Here is an 18331-nt window from a genome sequence, read left to right on the forward strand (position 1 = left end):
GCATCCAGATATGTATGTACATACACCTCAGCTGGAGGACACAGCTACAACCAGATACAATTTTGTTACTATAGGAAAACACCCAGCAGCGCTACAACTTGGTGTCAGTATTAAACCTCTGGAAGTCCCAGAGTCCCTCTAATTTTCTCGCTGCAGGGGAACTTCTATTCTCTGCTGCAAGATTTCTAGGAATCTGCTTGTCAATGGCTGTTAGCAGGTCAGCTGTATCTGCTGTACTTCTGCCTGAATCCTTTTTCTTACCTATCACCTGTGGTTGGCTGAGAATTTTTAGATATTTTCTGGTAGCTGTCGCAGTGGCAATACAGTTACAGCTTGCCAGGATGTATTCCTATCCAGCAGAAATATCTATGTTCCTGGTGAAGTCTGTAACTGAGAGCTGGTATAAACTAAAGAATTATATAGATGTTGTTGTTATTTCCTTTTGTTTTCTTTTTTCAATAATCTGCTGTCACAAGAAAGTTATAAATCCATTTACCTAGATAGGTAACTAGGTGACTTCTTATCATATGATAAGAGGAATTTAGGTGATTAGCATTCTGAGAGTGTTTTATATAACAAGATCTTATTTTTTTTTCTTCTAGTTGTAAAAATACTTCCTAGCTTCAGAGTGTTTTTCAGATGTTAAATCAAATTGGAGAAAAAAAACAAAAACACATTTCATGTTACACTTTTTGGCTCACAGATTTTATCCCAAAAAAATCACTGTCTTAGGAAATGGTGATATAAAAAGGATATAGGCCACATAACAGAAACAAGCAGACAAACAAACAGAATAAGCAAATGGCTCTCTCTTTTTTATTGATAAATGGAATAAAGTAATGGAAATCAGCTGTTCAAGATTAACTCCAGGCAAGTTAGTTGGCGGTGTAACACGCATTTTTTCCACTCCTCCAGGCCAATTTCTCCCGTGATCCTATGATACATACAAGTCAGTAACCTGCTGATGTAGTGTGAACACTGCATGGTGCATTGTTATTTAGCAGTTTGCTGTTGACTGTGGGCCAGCTGGTGTTAGAAATGACATTCCAGTTAAACTGTAAGCCTCACTGCTAATATTAAGGGCAAACAAAAGAAATTGGTGCAGCCATGTGGACTCACTTAAGAACACACCTTTTTGTTTCTCTTTAGCAGAGCTTTTATCGTTACTCACCAAGTTTGGCTTCTGCAGCTCCATGCATAACTCCATGTTTTGAATTCTCCTCTGTTGCACATGATTGGGTAATCACAACATCAGTCATCATGGTGAGATGAGCTCTCAGAGACTTGTACTTCTTGTGTCCAAGGGCTGGCAGGACAAAGGAGAGAAAGAAAAAGTATATATTGCTATGGAGTAGAATTACATATATCTTTGTTGAATCATCAGAGCATGAATAAAATATTTCTTGGCTACTCCTGACAACCTGGGAGCAAGAGCATTAGAAGAAATCTAGACTTTTCTGAGCCTCTGGGATCTAGAGGGTACAAAAGTATATTTTAACCAACTTCAGGAGTGAAATAATGAAATGTCAGTGGTAATACCCTCATCTTTGAGATTATTTATTGGAGACAATGTAACATCTTATGTAAATTGTGGGCTAATATCATAAAGAGGTGGATAAGTTCAGCTTTTTAATGTCTTAGTAATCATAAAATGACACACTCCAGAAAAGTAGTTGTATTTATATATCATTAGAATCTCTAGCATTTCTGCTCCAGCTACAGGCTATTTTATGATATAATGTTTTAATACATTTAATGGGAAGTGATAAAATATTAGAATTTTATCTTTTCTAAGTGACATAGTCCCTCTTTGGTGAACACATTATATCTTAAAAGCTGCTTTTTCTGATTATTTTTTTTCCCCAGAATAGTATTCTCTCTGAGAGCTGGATTGTATGACTTGATAAGCAAAAACAAACAAACAAACAAACAAACAACAACAGCAAAAAAAAAATCCTATTAAAAACTATTTAGATTGATAAAGAATCTAAAAGTGGATTTTAATTAAAAGTTGACAATCTTAAGAAATTATAAGCTGACCTGATACTTGACTTTCTGGTTTTATAGCAACTTTCTTGAGAAATTCTATCCTTTGCAATCAGGATGAGAGCCAGTTTGACATCACACTGTGTATTTTGTCTGCCAAGGAAAAGTGAGGTCAGGTAATAAAGTGACATTGGCAGAAGTTTGAGGGAATGCTATTAGTTCTGTATTGTGCTGTGTTTTTACAGATGTAAATTTGAGTAAAAATTCAGTGGAGATCGTTCCTGACTACAGTGTATGGCAATATTGTGGGAAAAAGTGATTTAAAAATGGTAGAGAAAGTTGATGCTACTTGTACTCTAGAGCACGTGAGGTTCTTGTAAAATGCTGAAGCTCACCCTGTTGGGGTTTGTTTTGTTTGTTTGTTTTTCTTAAGATGAGTTTTAAGTGCAGCAATTTAGCCTGGCAGGCAGCTAAGCACCACACAGCCATTCACTCATTCAAGCCTGCATGCAGGACTGGAGAGGGGGGAGTAAATTCATGGGTTGAGATAAGGACAGTTTAATAGGAAAGAAAAAGGGCGGAAAAATATACAGTGCAAGTGATGTATGTGGCTGCTCCGAAAATAATATTTCCTATTCTACTCTGTACTATCTTAAGCTATCAGTATTAATAATAATGCGTTCAGTGAGCTAGATAACATTTCTATTGCAGGTATTAGGATTTAGAAAGATAGTAATTGTGATATAGTTGGTAAAGTTATCCAATCTGTTCGAGGTCTGAGGAAAAAAAATAACTATTGTAAAAACATTTTCTGGAAATCCAGAAAGAAATACAAATAAACCATTAACTTAGTGTGAAAGAGCCAAATATTCTTTGTTTCCTTTATCTTTTTCTTTTTCTTTTTCTTTTTTTTTCCCCCCCAGAAATACTAAGTAATCCTAAGTAAGCCTACGGTCAAAATCCCCATTAAAATAAGAAAACCATCTCACATGCATCAGTGTTGAGTGATGTACAGAAAATGAAAGTGCTTTTACAAGGAGCCAAGTACAAATCACAGTTTGCTCCCTAGAATACTTCCTGGCTTTAATAATATAAGATTCTAAAAAGGAAACAGAACTCTGTTACTGAAATGATGAGAGCTCATGAAGAGGCTAATATGAATGCATAATAGCCCTAAAGGTGGATTATTTTTCAGGTAGCATTGTGTAAACTAAGCAAACCTCAGGTTTATGTCTGTATCTTATATGCATTTGTTGGGTCTGTGTTCCCCAAGCATGTCTGCATACATACCAGCAGAAACTTGCTCTTAATGGACAAAGCTGTGCAGGCTCTTCCTGTAGAGGAGTGAAGGAGGTGAAGGCAATTTTTTCCAGTCATGTGGAATTGCCCCATTTTTCTCCCATCAAGTGATGGGCAGCTGCTGTGTTTCCCTGCTTGTCTTCTAGCCAGGAGATCCCTGGTAAAAGGAATCCCTTACTGATCTGATCCATTGCATGGCACTGAACTCTCAGTGCTTTAGGTCAGCAGTAATGGAAGGTGGAGGAGGAATTAATGCGAATGCCTTCTATCCTCCACCCAGGTATAGACTGTCATTTAGATGCCTTAATTTTAGGCACTGTGGAATTGGAAGCTCAGGTGATCTGCAGAAAAAAAAAAAAAAGGCTGACAGGATTTTCTACAAAGGTGTTTCTTCTACTGGATTGTTATCTGGAGGAGGGGAGTCTACTGTGAAGTTTTGAGTCATACTTGTGTTTTCTTATTCTGTTCCACCAAAGGATTTCAAGTTCGAGTGGAGTCCTTTGCATTGGTTCAGAATAAGAATGGCTGACTGTATGGGAACTGCTGAATCACGGCCTGAACCACTGATTGGTCACCTGAGATGAGCACCAAGTCAGCCATGGGGCCACAGGTGGAGGTGATATACCTGTGTGATTGGAAGGGGTGGAGCCTGGCTCCACCTCTCCCAAACCCCATTTAAGGGCTGACCACCACCAGGGAAGGATCTCTTCTTGGAGATCCCTCCCGCGTGGAGTCCACAATGAGCCTTCATCATCCCAAAGGTGAGCCATCTTCTTTTCCTTATTGTTTGTGTGCTATCTATATAGACCTACTTAAATATATTAAATATGCCATCTTCTATACTATTTTTTGAGTACCATTCTTGGGAATTATTTACCTTACACTGATACTCTGTGAAAATGAATAGTTGAGAGCATCTATGGTGGAAGATGGGAAGAGGGAAAAAATGTCAGGAACTATTTGCTTTATCTAGAGTTTGAGTAGTTGTTGCCTAGATCCTCTTGTTAAAAAAGCAACATTTAGAGTGGGGCACAATTTCTGAACATCCAGCTGAAGGGAACCTGGCTTACTCATCATCTTTACAATAGAAACTAAAAATAGAATAACAATTATACATAAATAAATAGAGAGGGTACTAGTTAAGACCACATTCAGAGAAGGCAGGAGGTGTCATTTTCTATGCCTGATCTGGGCATAAATTTAGAATGTCTGAAATACATTGTAACCTTATTCTACCTTTGCCAGACCATGAATGTGTCTTGTAGGGCTATTGAGACAGACAGTTGTCATGTGGCTAAAATATCTTTTTCTAGCATTTCATTCTCATGGCCAAAGAAAAAAAAGTCATTAGGTCATTAGGGTTCTACCCTGTGTTTATGGCTTAGCCATAGGAGCCCAGTATGATTTTTTTTTTAATACAGTGAAGTGTATCCGGGGCATCATGATCTTGTGCATGGTGATAGAACTACTTCTGAGATTTTATGGGACTTTGTGCAGAGACACCAATTTTTACAATGTTCTTGATCTTGAATCAGAAAATTACTGTTCATTACATATGTCTCATTGAACTGTGCCTCTCAGGAGTATTTTGATAGCTGGGTATGATGACTGCTCTTGATAGTGTAGCTACAAAGTCTTCCAAACTTCTCTCTGCTTCTTCCTTTTTTTTTAATTAAAATGGTAGGCTCCAAGTAGGCTTAGTGCAGTAGTCTTTTGGGATGGGAGTGGGTGAGAACTGGATTGAGAAAGCAGGCTTCTATTCCTGAGGCAGCTAAAGATTAAATATCACAGAGATACTGTTATTGAGCTCTGTGTTGCAAACACAGTCTCACTTTTTTGTTTTATTCTTTCTTGAATGTAAATAATGTGCCTCTAGTGTTCTTCTTGGAATATAGGTACATAGTTGTTCCTATGGGTGGTTGAGGCCTTACCATATACCAGTGGCTGCTGAGGAGCCCCACTTTTCTCACAAGCAACTTTCTAAAGTATAGTGTGACTTTTGTTTAGGATGTCTTCCTTTAACAATGGATTGGTGAGGGTCTTACTTCTGAACAAGTACGTGGATGGCAGAGGAACTGGTTTTTATGTTACTACAGAGTAGAAGCGAAGCCATGATACATGCCACAACTCAAAATGTGGATGTTTTTTCTCAGTATAGTAATATAAAGGAAGCCACTGTATCAACAATACTAGTTCATTAGGACTGTTAGCTTACTTACATTAGTTGGTCAGTCAGGAATAAGTCGCTAACCTTCCTGCAGATATACTCTCAGGAATGAAGAAATGCTGTAAATAAGTACTGACTATGAGAAGAGCCAAGCATTTAAATGAGGTGCTTCTAAATATCCAAGTGGTAAGCAAAGTGTTATACTGTGAATCTTCATAGTACAAATTCTTTAACTTAAGTCATCCGTTGCTGTTACAGCTGTGTTGTTCAAGGGATTGTATAAAAGATAAGTATAATCCTTCTACTATATTTATCCAACAGAAGAAATATAAGCTGATTACTTAAAAAGTTAATTAAATGCATAAGATATTCAAATTATTTAGCTTTTGGGAGATTGTAGATGGATCCACATACAGATATTTGACAGTTATAAAGGTTTCTATCAGAAACTGTGGATGACTTCACCCTTTGCTCGAGCCTGTGAGCTCACAAGTACTCAAACCAACACTTGGAGATAAGAGGGCCACAGAAAAAAATGTTTTTTGAAGCTGTGTGTTGAAAGGGAGCTTCTAGTGGGAGCTTCTGGATTGGTGACTTTTTGGCAGATATGCCCCAATATGATAAGTGATACTAGATATCAGATCACCGAAGCAATTGATATCAAATTGCCAGATCATAGTTACCCCCAAATTCTGAAGGTCTTGATGTTAAAAAAAACATCTCATTTGATAAAGGTAGTATAAAAATTCTTGCTTAAAACTATAAAAGTACCAGGAGCTTGGAAGATGTTTGTGCTTGGTTTAGTGTTTTACTTCAGTGTTTTGGAAGAGTGTATAGAATGGCAAATATATAATCAGATAATAAAAATTGATTTATTATGTTATGAGAATTTAAAGATAGGAACTCTTTACTCATTGTAAAGGCTTCTTTTGAGGGTGACACAGAATTCATCTCCAAATTCACGTGCTTGAAATTCAAATTCTGATATACCCATGGAGCAATATGTTGAAGTTCCAAATCACAGTCAGTGGGGACCTACTCTTAACAGATAGAAAGACTGCAAATTCACATGACTACTTTAGAAAAGAACTGAATCTAGCTCTTCACTGAGAGCCTTTGTGCCAGAAGTGCTCTTCAGCTCCTTTTTGAAATACCTACTTCAGAGTTTCTTCAGGGCCTGTCCACATATGCCATATCCTGAGTGCAAGCCTGAACTTGTGTCTCGGCAGAGTCACAGAAGCGGAGGAATTTCAGAGGATGACAATGAGAGTGACAAAGCCTGTGAAAACCATTACTGCAAGAGTGAGAGGGCAGCAAACAAAGTGGCAGGTGTCCATGATACCTTTGTTATGCCACTGTCAATCAGTAAAAATGATAAAAGTGGAACAGGAGCTACCAGGCCTTAAAAATAAAGAATTAAATGCATTCCCTTCCTGCCTACTAAGAGATTTGGCTCTCCTAGGTAAGAGGAATAGGTGTGGGAGTCAACTGAGATAGTTTACCACTAGTTTTCACTCTTTACCTTACAGGAAGGGAAAAAGACAAATGGGCTGTGAAAGTGAGGAAGGGTTTATGAACTTTGTATTATGGCTTCTCCATCTGTATCCTTTGGACTCCAGGTCCAAGGGGTCAACCAGAACTCATCGATCCAGACTTATGTAGAGAGATCATGCTGCAAGGATACCTGCTGCCTGAGGTTGCAGGTAGCAAGAGTCGAAGACCACTGTGATAAAGACTGTTCAGGTTACTGTCTTCTTCATTACGAAAAAAGAATTGGAAAGTTTCAAGGTCACTACTGTTTTTAATCATGGTTTGAAATCTGTCAGGAGATTAGGGGCTCTTGGGCAAGGGAATGGAGACTACTCCAGTGATTAAGCAGACCTGACTGTGCCAATTCCTAAGGAAAGAAGAATTTTTTTATCACCTGTCTGCAGAAAAGGGTGTTCATAATCATTGTCTGTCTTCAGGATGGGTAGGCATCGTATTCCTATGTGGCCAGTGTTATGCCTTAGTAGACACTAAATAAAGTTGGGACATTCCATTTTAGTAAAGTGCTCTCTGACTTCCTTTGCTCAAGGAATATCTGAAGCAGGCAGGTTTTGCCCCATCCTTCATTTTTGCTGTCATATGGCCTTCTGTGAGGCCATGGAGGAAGCAGAGATGAACCCACATGAAAAACTCGCCACTAGTTTTAGGGTGATCTAGTTTACTTGTGTTGGCACAGGAGGAATTGATGAGAAGGAGGATGGACTACAGGAGGGTGGGAATGCTGCTTTGTGTCAGTGCTGCTTTATGTTCTTAGAAAGCTTTATGTTCTTGTAGCCTGGGAGTTTCATTTGCACCAGTTCAGGGAAACATTGTATCTGCAACAGAATCTACGGGCTTGGGCCCTTCAAGTGGTGTAATTAAATAGTCTGTCAAGATTTCTGTAGCAAAGATCTATAGAGAATAATCTCCTGTTTCTAGTTTAACAGATAATAACTGGGCAGTACTGCCTGAATCTGTCAATACTAGTTTGTTTGGTATTCAGTTATCCACAAGATTTAAACATCTGACTTGTTTAACTCTTTAAAAAAAGTTGCTTTCTGCTTTCAGTTTGAGGCTATCTAAGATGCCATGGCCAGTGGGCTTTAATAGGAGACTTTAGATATTGAAACTGTTCTAGTTTTGATTTTTTTTAAAGAGGTGGGTACTGTTCACAGGCTTTCACTTTGTTTACACCGTGGTTTATGCTGTGTATGTTCTGCATATTGTGTAAGTTTCATACTGCTGATATCAAATACAGGAGACTTGACATATGAATGTGTATTTCAGCCATGCCTAGAGCACAGGGTAGCAAGTAGGCTGACCTCAAGACCTTTGCTGTGGTGTAGCTTTTATATTCCCAGTACGATGCTGCCTTCACAGAGCATGTTGATTCCTTATGTGCTACTTGAAGTGTTTAATGAATTGATTGTTCAGTGTGAAGCAGTTCAAAGTGATCTGTTTTTCTACTGTTACCACAATATATCACAAAAAGGCTGATGCAACGTCATAGCTATTGCTGCCTTGTTATCAAAACTCTGCTTAGACTCTGCCAATGGGCTATCTGCCTAAGAGCTCTTTCAGTGGCACATGCTGCAGCAGCAGGTGTAGCTGCAGAGAGCAGGGATGGTGACAGACAGCAAGCAGTGACACAGCAGTGCCAGGGCTTACTCCAAGGGCAGGCTTGCTGGGGTAGAAGTTGTATTTGTCGATCTTTGTGCTCTTGGGAAATATCTGTCAGAGACCTGAGCCATCTTAGTGTTTTTCTCCTCCTCTGCCTGAGAGGGAAGAAATGGCAAGTGATGATCAGAGAGCTGAGGGATTTATCCAAGATCATGCAGAGAGCTAGGGTTTTTACTGGAGTCTCCTGATGGTTTTCCTCAACAGTGAGGCACCCTGACTTAACGCCTGCAAAAATGGCGTTGTACTCTGCCTGGGTGAAATGTCTGGCCTTCTTGTGGTATTCCTTCTAACACTGATCTTTCCCTTGTTATCTTTTGCCCCTAGCAGTATCCATTGAACAGAATCCTTGCAGGCAAGTAGAATAATATTCAACAAGTGGGTTAAATAATGAGATTTGTCATCTCATTTTTTGAGACTGTACTGTTTGAGATGCTGGAAATCACCAGTGCTAATCACCTTTGAGTTTCATGTATGCTGGAACAGAAAAAATCTTGTTTTATTGATGTGACGTGAGCGTGGATTGTTGAATCTTACAAAGAGCTATAGCAAGCATTCAGTGGGTATTTGTTTTTCTCCCACCTTGAGCTACCTCAGTGTTTGTACTCATTTAGTACCACAGCTTAGGTGTATACAGGTAGACAGGTGAATACAATCAAATGCTGATTTATTTCCCATTGATTATTAGCAAGTCTGGAGGATTGGAGCAGATACAGATGTATATATAGATAAGTAAGGGAGTTAGTGCCCATCATTATATGAGAGTTTCTGTCATCAATAACAATTCAAGGGCTCAAGGGAGGTTTTCAGGGGAATTAAATTTACTTTAAAATCCGCTGAAGTTATAATTCATACAAAGATGAGCCATTAGTTTGAATGCAGAGAGGAGTAGTATTGATCATCATTACTGTTGTGAACTCCTACACATTCTGTTGTAATTGAAGTTTGATGTGCTTTACATGGGAATTTAAATGTCCCTGTACCCTTTCTTCAGATGGAGTAACTGACACAGGGGTTGTAAAATGTATTTTGATTAATTTGAAAAGTACTAAACGTACGGATATGCTTTTATAAGCCAGATAAAATAAATTACTCTTTTTTAGCCAACTGCAGTATTTCAGATCCAAAATTATCTTAACTATCTCTGTAGACTTCAAACTATACTTAAGCTGTCATTTGTAGATTGTAGGATGGTTTGTTTTCTCCCCCAGTCAAGTATAAAGAGAAGCATGAATGCTGAAGTTTAACTTACCACGGATCTCTGAGAAATTGTTGAAAATACTTTCCTTCAAACCTTGTTCTATTACTTCAGATGCCTCTTTATTAGTTCCTTTGATCAGGAATGGGTTAGTTACATTTATCCAAGGTAATGTAGTATATTTGATGTTTGTGTTTCGTTCACCATGAGTAACTATCATTTTATTAAGATTTCTCGCATGTTCAAATATGAGACTTAGGCCCTGTCCTGTGGCAAATAGCAGTGTTTGAATATGCTAACAGAAATGTTTTTTCTACTCCTAGAGTACTTAATGTAATTGGTAAATCAGATGATATCTAGCTCTTCATTGTAATGCTCTACTTTACATGTAAATTATGTTTTGAAGCACCCTATCTGTTCTCAGTAGTGATTAATCCTTGAAATGAAGGGGGAGGGAAAGTAGCTAGTTTGTTTTTAATGATGCATTCCTCCTTTGGGAAAGATTAACTATGTACAACTTTGTTGAGTTTAGCAATTTGCAATGAATTGTTGAGTTGTCCACAGAGACCAATAATCTTCTTCCAGAAATGTGTTCACCAGGTTATATTACCTTATGTTTCTCTACAGGGATGAAATTCTTACATCTCTATCTAAGACAGTAGATGATATGTTCATTGCTAGTATTTGAACTTAGTTTCACTTGCTATATTTATATTAAGGAGTAATATATTTCATGAGCAGATGAAAGTTAGAGAGGGAGAAGGTGGCTATTTCAAAACATACTTTTTTTTTGTCTTTTGTTTCTGACTTCTAGATGTTAGGTTGTATTTGATGTTCCTTGCTCATTCATCTTGACTGTCTAGGACGTGCTGTCAGCTGGTCTTTAGCATCTTTGGTTACTCTACCTCGTTTTCCAGGTCCTTTTCTTTTTTGCATCATACACAGCAATCCATGACTTGATTAATTTTTGCTGACAGACTTACTTGTTGCCTTCTGTTCCTGTAAGTCCCGCAGTAAAAGTGAATATGTGGTAAAATCTAGCTTAACTCTTGCAAGTGAGTGGCAAAATAACCATATGAATGTTTGGATTTCCTATGGGAATCTGTGGAGGATTTTGCTAACTACCTGTTTTTTTATGTATGGAGTCAGTAGAACACACTCCACAGAATTTATCAGATGTGTGGAGAAATACTACCATGTTGAATTTTTCTGATTTAAGTGAACTCTGAAAGCTGCTGCTTTATTTAAGATGGTGTGACTTGGTCCATGCTCAGTAGAGGGATATTAGCAGAGTGCTCGAGCGGTGATATGTGACTGTGTGCTCAGAGATACTGCAGCCTTTCACAACTCTTCCAGAGGAGGGGAGTAAAGAATAATGATCCAGTGCAACAACACCTGCACATTGAATCAGTTTAGTATCCATGTGCAAACAGAAGTGTTCTGGTCTTTCATTCTGTCATATGGAACAACCATGCTAGCAGTGACTGGGTACTGGGCCAGTCCCTGGGCCTTTGAAGAGGAGATGGCAATGAATGGAAATGCTTCTCCTTTCTTGTGCTGGAAACTATTACAAATGAGTATTGTGGTTGTGGAACTAATGGTGTGTAACAATTTTCACCTGCTAAATGTTTAGGCTTAAAGACCACTGGAATTGACAGAGACCTCTCCACTTTCTAAAAGAATATCACTAATACGAGTAGGCCTGCCGGCCTGACTTTGCTTGCCTGAATTCTGACTGTATTTTTCACAACTTCAAAAGCATTCAGATGTTGAGTGAATTTTGTGAAATAAATAGATGTAAAGAATACAACAGGCGAGTCACATGTTCTTTTCTTTCCTCCCTCCAATTGCAGCCACAGGAACAAGTCTTCAGGCTGGCCTCATCCATCAGGGACCTGGAGCTTAAACCAGGGGACACCTTATGGATGGGAGATGACTGCAAACAGAGATGGAAGGGACTACTTCATCAAGTAAGTGGGTAGTGGGAGCTGCAGCACTACTCCTGACTGTACTTTGGGATCCTAATTTCAGTTTCAGCAACACAGTTCTTGTTGTCCTATTGTACAGTGATAGCTTTGACTGTACTTCACTGAGCTTTGTCTTTTATTACACAATGTTATGTTACTTGGTTATTTAATTTACCCAAGCAAACACTGATGTGAAGACCTGTAATTCACTGAAGAATTGCAACAAATGTCATTAAGAAAAAATAGAAATAAAAATGCCATGTTTAAAGAGTGAGAGAAAAGGTCAGTTTCAACTAGGATTAACCACTCTTCTCCATCTCTTGCCATGTGAGCTCTTGTAGCTTGTCTACTATACTCATTATACTAGTAATAAGAAAGTGCTTATTTTGATCCTATATAGTTAGCATTCTAATTCTTATGTTACCCATAGTCCTTTAACTCTGGATTTAAATGTTTACAAAATAAATGTCGATGTGATTTTATCATAAACAAAACTGGGCTTCCTTTTCTGGTAAAAACTGCACAGAACTATTCTTTAAAATTACTTAAATAGCTTGGATAATATACAGTTTACTCTTTGAGTACTTTTATGTGGCTTGGGAAATATTTTGCTAAGAATGGGATGAAGTAAGTTAGCAGAATGACTGCTTGGCACTGCAGTGTTAGTTTCTTTCGCTTATGTATCATTTAAAGGCCAGTGTATATTCTACTAGTTAGGGATGATTGTTGTTTCCCAATTATTTCATTTTTAAGTTTTCTACTTCAGAATTACAGCTTGCCCTTTTAGCGTAGTAAAAGGATCAGACTTGCTTAAAATTCACCATTATAAATTCCTAAATTTCCTCAGATTTTTAATCTGCAAAAATAATTCCATAGGGTAAGATCCCCTTTCCTTTCCTTTGCATTCCTCCTCTGTTTGCCCAGCGCGTGCCTTGGCTTCTCAGGAGGCAATTCCTATTGGAGCCAAAGCAGTATTTGTAGCTGTGCAGTAACCTGAAGGCAACCAGGGCAAAGCTTTCAGAGTTTAAGGAAATTTCAAACATGTCCAAATTGAAACAAGTTGCCCGTGTTAATGAGGGCTCAAAGCTGACTTTGAAATGCCGCGTTCTTCCTGATAGAAGTATTTTGCTCTGCTTGTCTGTGAGATACAGTGTGCAGTGCTGGGCAATGTGGTGCTGAATGCCAGGCACAATACAGCTATATTAGCATAGATTTTCTGCCTGAACTAATTAGGCTTGTCAAGAAGTATAGGTGATTCTCAAAAGCACTGTGCTGATCGGACTGTGCTACTTCTGTTACTCTAATTACTGAGGGAGCCTGCACCACTAAAAATTGCAGATGTAGATGTGAGTAACTAAGAACTGCCTGAAGTGCGGAAGGTCTTTCTCAATATTGGAAACTACTCTTCAGGGGCTTAGATTTTTTTCTGCAGAATTTCAGTGTGTGTTCCCCTGCTTGACTGAGAATCATCTGAGCTATATAATGAGGACAGGTGCCACATTGGATACCTCCTCATTTCTCTCTGGTCACATTATGGGATTCTACTAGGTTATTACTATTCTACTAGGTTAACTATAAACAGCTGTGGCTTACAGAATGCAAAGCATTAATTATCATTAATCTTGTAATTTCTGTGCATTCTCTAATTTGCAATTGAAAATGAATGTTTTGTTTGGGTTTTTGGATTGCCTTTTAGTATCTTGATGTGCCACGATTCTCTTAAATGCAAAAAAAAATGACTCTGGGAACAAGATTCCCTAATAGGCAGTGCCAAATTATGCCAAAAGCAGTGTCAGGTTTTTTTTTTTTTGGTATTACTTCTGTGATTTTTTTTTTCATTTTGTTTCTGTATTTTTGTGTGGTTGGAAGATACTTGCTCCCATTCTCTTTGAGGCCCTAGGCTCCCATTTATCTCTGGATGTAGATTGCAGATACAAATCATACAAGTAAACTGCCAAGATCTTAGCCTTGGTTTTCAAAAAGAATTTAATAAAAAGCATGGATTTAGCAAAATGACATTTGCTGTAGTTCATTTTCAGGCTGACCATGATACCGATAACAAAAAAAAAACCCTCTGACTGAACCCACTTCTTACAGTCTATGAATTTTCTAAGGGCATCTGTAGGTGTGACTGTTTATACCCTTTCACTTGTGACCATTTATTCATATGGTATCTCATTTTCACTCAGATTGTGCTAAAAAAAAACTCACTGGCTTTCAAATGCATACTAGAAGAGCTACACGTTTATCTTGATATATTACCTTATATTCTTATGCTCTTATGATACATTTATTTTTTCTGTTTACCACTTTTAATTCTCCTTTCAAAACTTAACAGAATCAAAATGATGGCTCCTTGTGCTGCAAAATAGGTTGTGGTGCAGTAGTAATGAAGGGCAAAGGGACTGTCTGCATTGCAAAGCACAGGTATGGAATTCCATCTGAACATTCATGTCCTAGGCAAGGACATTAATCAAAGCATATTCAAGTAACAAAAAAAAAGATTGTAGGATGGCTATTTTGTACTAAATTGGCATCTGGGAATAAAGTCTCTCCAGGTTAGAATGACGAAACAGCCCAGTTTGGAACTGACCTCAAAAGACCAAGTCCAACCTTTTGTGGGAAAAAGTGAGCATAGATGAGATCATCTATCACTCAGTCCAATCACATTTTGACAGCCTTCACTGATGGGGATTCCACCACATCCCTGGGAAGGTTGCTCCAATCATTGACCTCACTCTGAAAAATTTCTTTATGATATCAAGATTAGTCTCTCCTGGTGCACCTTGAATCCGTTGCCCCTTGGCTTCTCTGGGTAGCTCACTATGAAGAGACATCCTCCGTCCTCTTCATAGTAACTCTTCAAGTGCTGAATATGATACTGAGGTCCCCCTGAGCCTTCATTTCTCATGGGTGTAAAGACCTACCTCCTTCAGTCTTTCATCAAAGGACTGCTTTTCCAGACCTTTGAACAACTTTCTGGGTCTCATTTGGGCCCTCTCTAATTTGTCCACATCTTTTTTTTAAATGCATAGGCACAGTGCTCCATGTGTGATCTGACAGGTGCTGGGTAGTGTGGGATAATCACATCCTTATCTCTGCTGATAAAGGTACCATAGACGCAGCTCGGGATCCAATTTGTATTCTACAATCACTGTGGACTCCTGTTCAGCTGTGGTCACTCAAGACCCGCAGGTTCCTTCCAGCAAGGCAGCTCCCAGCCTGTAACAGGCAATTTGAGTGCATTGTTCCAGGAGCAGGGCTTGGCTCCTGTCTTTGGTAAGCTTCACACATCTCTTGCTTGCCCATACCACCAGCCTGGCCAGGTCTCTCTGTAAGGCAGCTCTCTGTTCTAATGTTAAATAGACCAGGAAACTAGGAAGAACTCCTTTTTTCTACAGAAATCTCTTTGTGAAGGGAAATGTCCTTTTTTTTTTCCTTTTTTCTTTGTGTTAATATCCAGGGAAGGAGCCAAGGATGTAAAATTCTAGCTTCTGTGCTATCACATACTAGTGTTGTCATGGTTTTATGATTTTTGGTACTGGTATTCCACATCATAACATCATGTAGTGCATTTAGAGTTAAAGAGTTAATGCTCCAGCTCCGTGGATCATCAATAGTTCCAGGTATACTTGTCTCAGAAGAGAAGAAGAACTCCATTCCCCAGAGGACTTTGCGATGCTTTGCGTTCTTACGTGTTTACGCTCAGAGGGAAAGATAAAAACTGTCTGCGGTCACGGGACACTCTCTTTCCTTTGGGATCGACTCAGCAGTGGGTGCTCGCTGCCGTCCGCCTTCAGCGTTAGCGTAAGGCCTTCGGTTTATCGGACACTCTCTCTTGCTCATTTTATTTGATTTATTAGCTTTAATTCCAATTATATTGTATTATATTGTGTTATTTTGCTTTCTGATATCTTATTTAGTAAATTAGCTTTCCTCCTCAGATCGTTGCCGCTGTTTTGTTCCTAGGCCCATCTCCCTTTTCCCTTTTCCCTTTCCCCCTTCCCCTTTCCTGGGGCGTGGGTCCCCCGCACCAATCGTCACGGAACCGGGCCGAACCTGCCCGTAAACCGTTGACATTTTGGCGCCCAACGTGGGGCAAAACCGGCTGCCTTAGCCGGGCAGAGACATACTTTTAGAGTGAATCTCTGTCTCTCGTTAGCAGGCTTATCTGTACTGCAGGTGCTGTACGGCAAAACACGACCTTGAAGTCTGGGCGTACTGCCAGTTGTCCTGGGATATTTGTAAACTTTTTGGGTACTGCCAGCTAGTTTTAGAAAAGAAAAAAAATGCTTTCTCTTTTTAAACTGATCTTAAAGGGACTGCATTTCATTGGTTTTTCCCTTGTAATGCTCAGAATGTACTGGGACTTAATTAAGTTTGCCAGTCTGATCCATGGAGCTTGGTCTCTATATGATAAACTAAAAACACTGATGGACATACCTACCTGGCTTTTGTATCCTGGCCTCTCCTTTGAATTCATTATGCGTTTTCTGAATGCCCATCCAATGCTTGTTATGATTGTGGTGTCAGTCTCCCTGAATGTACTTTTACTCAGTATTTGTATTTATAATATTTTGAGAAAACCCTCCCCAGAGCCAGAGAATACTGACTGGCAGGGAGTTTGGAGGGACATAGGAGAGACTTTAGAGAAATGGGCATCACCGGTGTCATGGAACTTTTCTCCTGAACACCTGCAAGATCCTGAGAACTTAAGCAGATATTTGAGACAGGGATGTTGCGGCTCAAACAGATCTGAGGAGGCCCAAATTATTTGGGGTCTGGCTTATGCTTACCGGGCCTTATTCAATACTATCCCAGAGAGGCATAGAGTTTCTGAAATAGAGCGAGAGAGTCTCCGAGCCGAAAGGGACAGTCTCCTGATCCAGAAAGAGAGTCTTTTAACTGACAATCAGACTCTCCAGTCCAATCTAGACGCCCTCCAGGCCGAGAGAGACGCCCTCCAATCCGAGAGAGACGCCCTCCAGTCTCAACAAGAAGTCCTCCAATCCGAGAGAGACACCCTCCAAACTGAGCGAGATGCTCTCCAGTTCGAACTCAACAACCCTCAGTCTCAACAAGATGGTCTCCAATCTCAGCAAGATGCCATCCAGTCCAAGCGAGACACCCTCCTGTCTGAACGGTACTTCTTCAGAACTGAGCGAGGTACCTACCAGCCACAATAGCCCCTGTCCCCCAGCCAGGTGGGGGAAAGGAATAATAGAGTGTATTGGACTGTGTGGATTCGATGGCCTGGCACATCAGAACCACAAAAATATAAGGCCCTGGTGGACACTGGTGCACAGTGCACTCTAATGCCCTCGAGTCACCAAGGGACAGACTTAATCTATATTTCTGGGGTGACTGGGGGTTCCCAAGAGTTAACCATGTTGGAGGCTGAAATAAGCCTCACTGGTAAAGACTGGCAAAAACATCCTATTGTGACTGGCCCAGGGGCTCCATGTATACTTGGTATTGATTACCTCAAAAGGGGATATTTTAAGGATCCCAAAGGGTATCGATGGGCCTTTGGAATAGCTGCTGTGGACGCAGACAACGTTAAGCAGCTGTCTGCTTTGCCTGGCCTATCAGAAGATCCGTCTGTTGTGGGGTTGCTCCAAGTGGAGGAGCAACAGGTACCGATTGCTACAAAAACGGTGCACAGACGGCAGTACCGAACCAACAGGGATTCCTTGCTCCCCATTCATAACCTGATTCGTCAGCTAGAGAGCCAGGGAGTGATCAGCAAAACTCACTCACCTTTTAACAGCCCCATATGGCCGGTGCGTAAAGCCAGTGGAGAATGGAGGCTGACGGTAGATTACCGTGGCCTGAATGAAGTCACACCCCCACTGAGTGCTGCTGTGCCAGACATGCTACAACTCCAGTACGAACTGGAGTCAAAAGCAGCCAAGTGGTATGCCACCATTGACATTGCTAATGCCTTCTTCTCAATTCCATTGGCCACAGAATGCAGGCCACAGTTTGCTTTCACCTGGAGGGGCGTTCAATACACCTGGAACCGTTTGCCCCAGGGGTGGAAGCACAGCCCAACCATTTGTCATGGATTGGTCCAAACTGCATTGGAACAGGGCGGTGCTCCTGAGCACTTACAATACATTGATGATATCATTGTGTGGGGCAATACAGCAGGAGAAGTTTTTGAGAAAGGAGAGAGAATAATCCAGATCCTTCTGCAAGCTGGCTTTGCTATCAAGCGAAGCAAAGTGAAAGGGCCTGCACAGGAAATTCAGTTCCTAGGTATAAAGTGGCAAGATGGACGTCGTCACATCCCTACAGATGTGATTAACAAAATCACTGCCATGTCTCCACCCACCAGTAAGACGGAGACCCAAGCTTTTTTGGGTGTAGTGGGCTTTTGGAGAATGCATGTTCCAAACTACAGTCTCATTGTGAGCCCTCTCTATCGGGTGACGCGGAAGAAGAATGATTTTGTGTGGGGCCCTGAGCAGCAGCAGGCTTTTGAGCAAATTAAGCAGGAGATAGCCC

At 40.1% G+C, this 18331-nt stretch overlaps 1 protein-coding gene across 1 annotated transcript in view; it reads left to right on the forward strand.

Moving 5' to 3' along the window:
* Positions 1-18331, forward strand: part of FRMPD4 (FERM and PDZ domain containing 4) — a 302810-nt gene that overhangs the window by 168144 nt on the left and 116335 nt on the right. The window contains exon 2 of the mRNA XM_065741419.1: positions 11708-11824. Within this exon, the coding sequence (XP_065597491.1) occupies positions 11708-11824 (117 nt within the window). The remainder of the gene's footprint in view (positions 1-11707; positions 11825-18331) is intronic.

The sequence above is a fragment of the Cyrtonyx montezumae genome, unplaced genomic scaffold, assembly GCF_038088225.1.
Source record: "Cyrtonyx montezumae isolate F1298 unplaced genomic scaffold, pur_monq_1.0 scaffold_3, whole genome shotgun sequence".
In the NCBI taxonomy this organism is placed as follows: domain Eukaryota; kingdom Metazoa; phylum Chordata; class Aves; order Galliformes; family Odontophoridae; genus Cyrtonyx; species Cyrtonyx montezumae.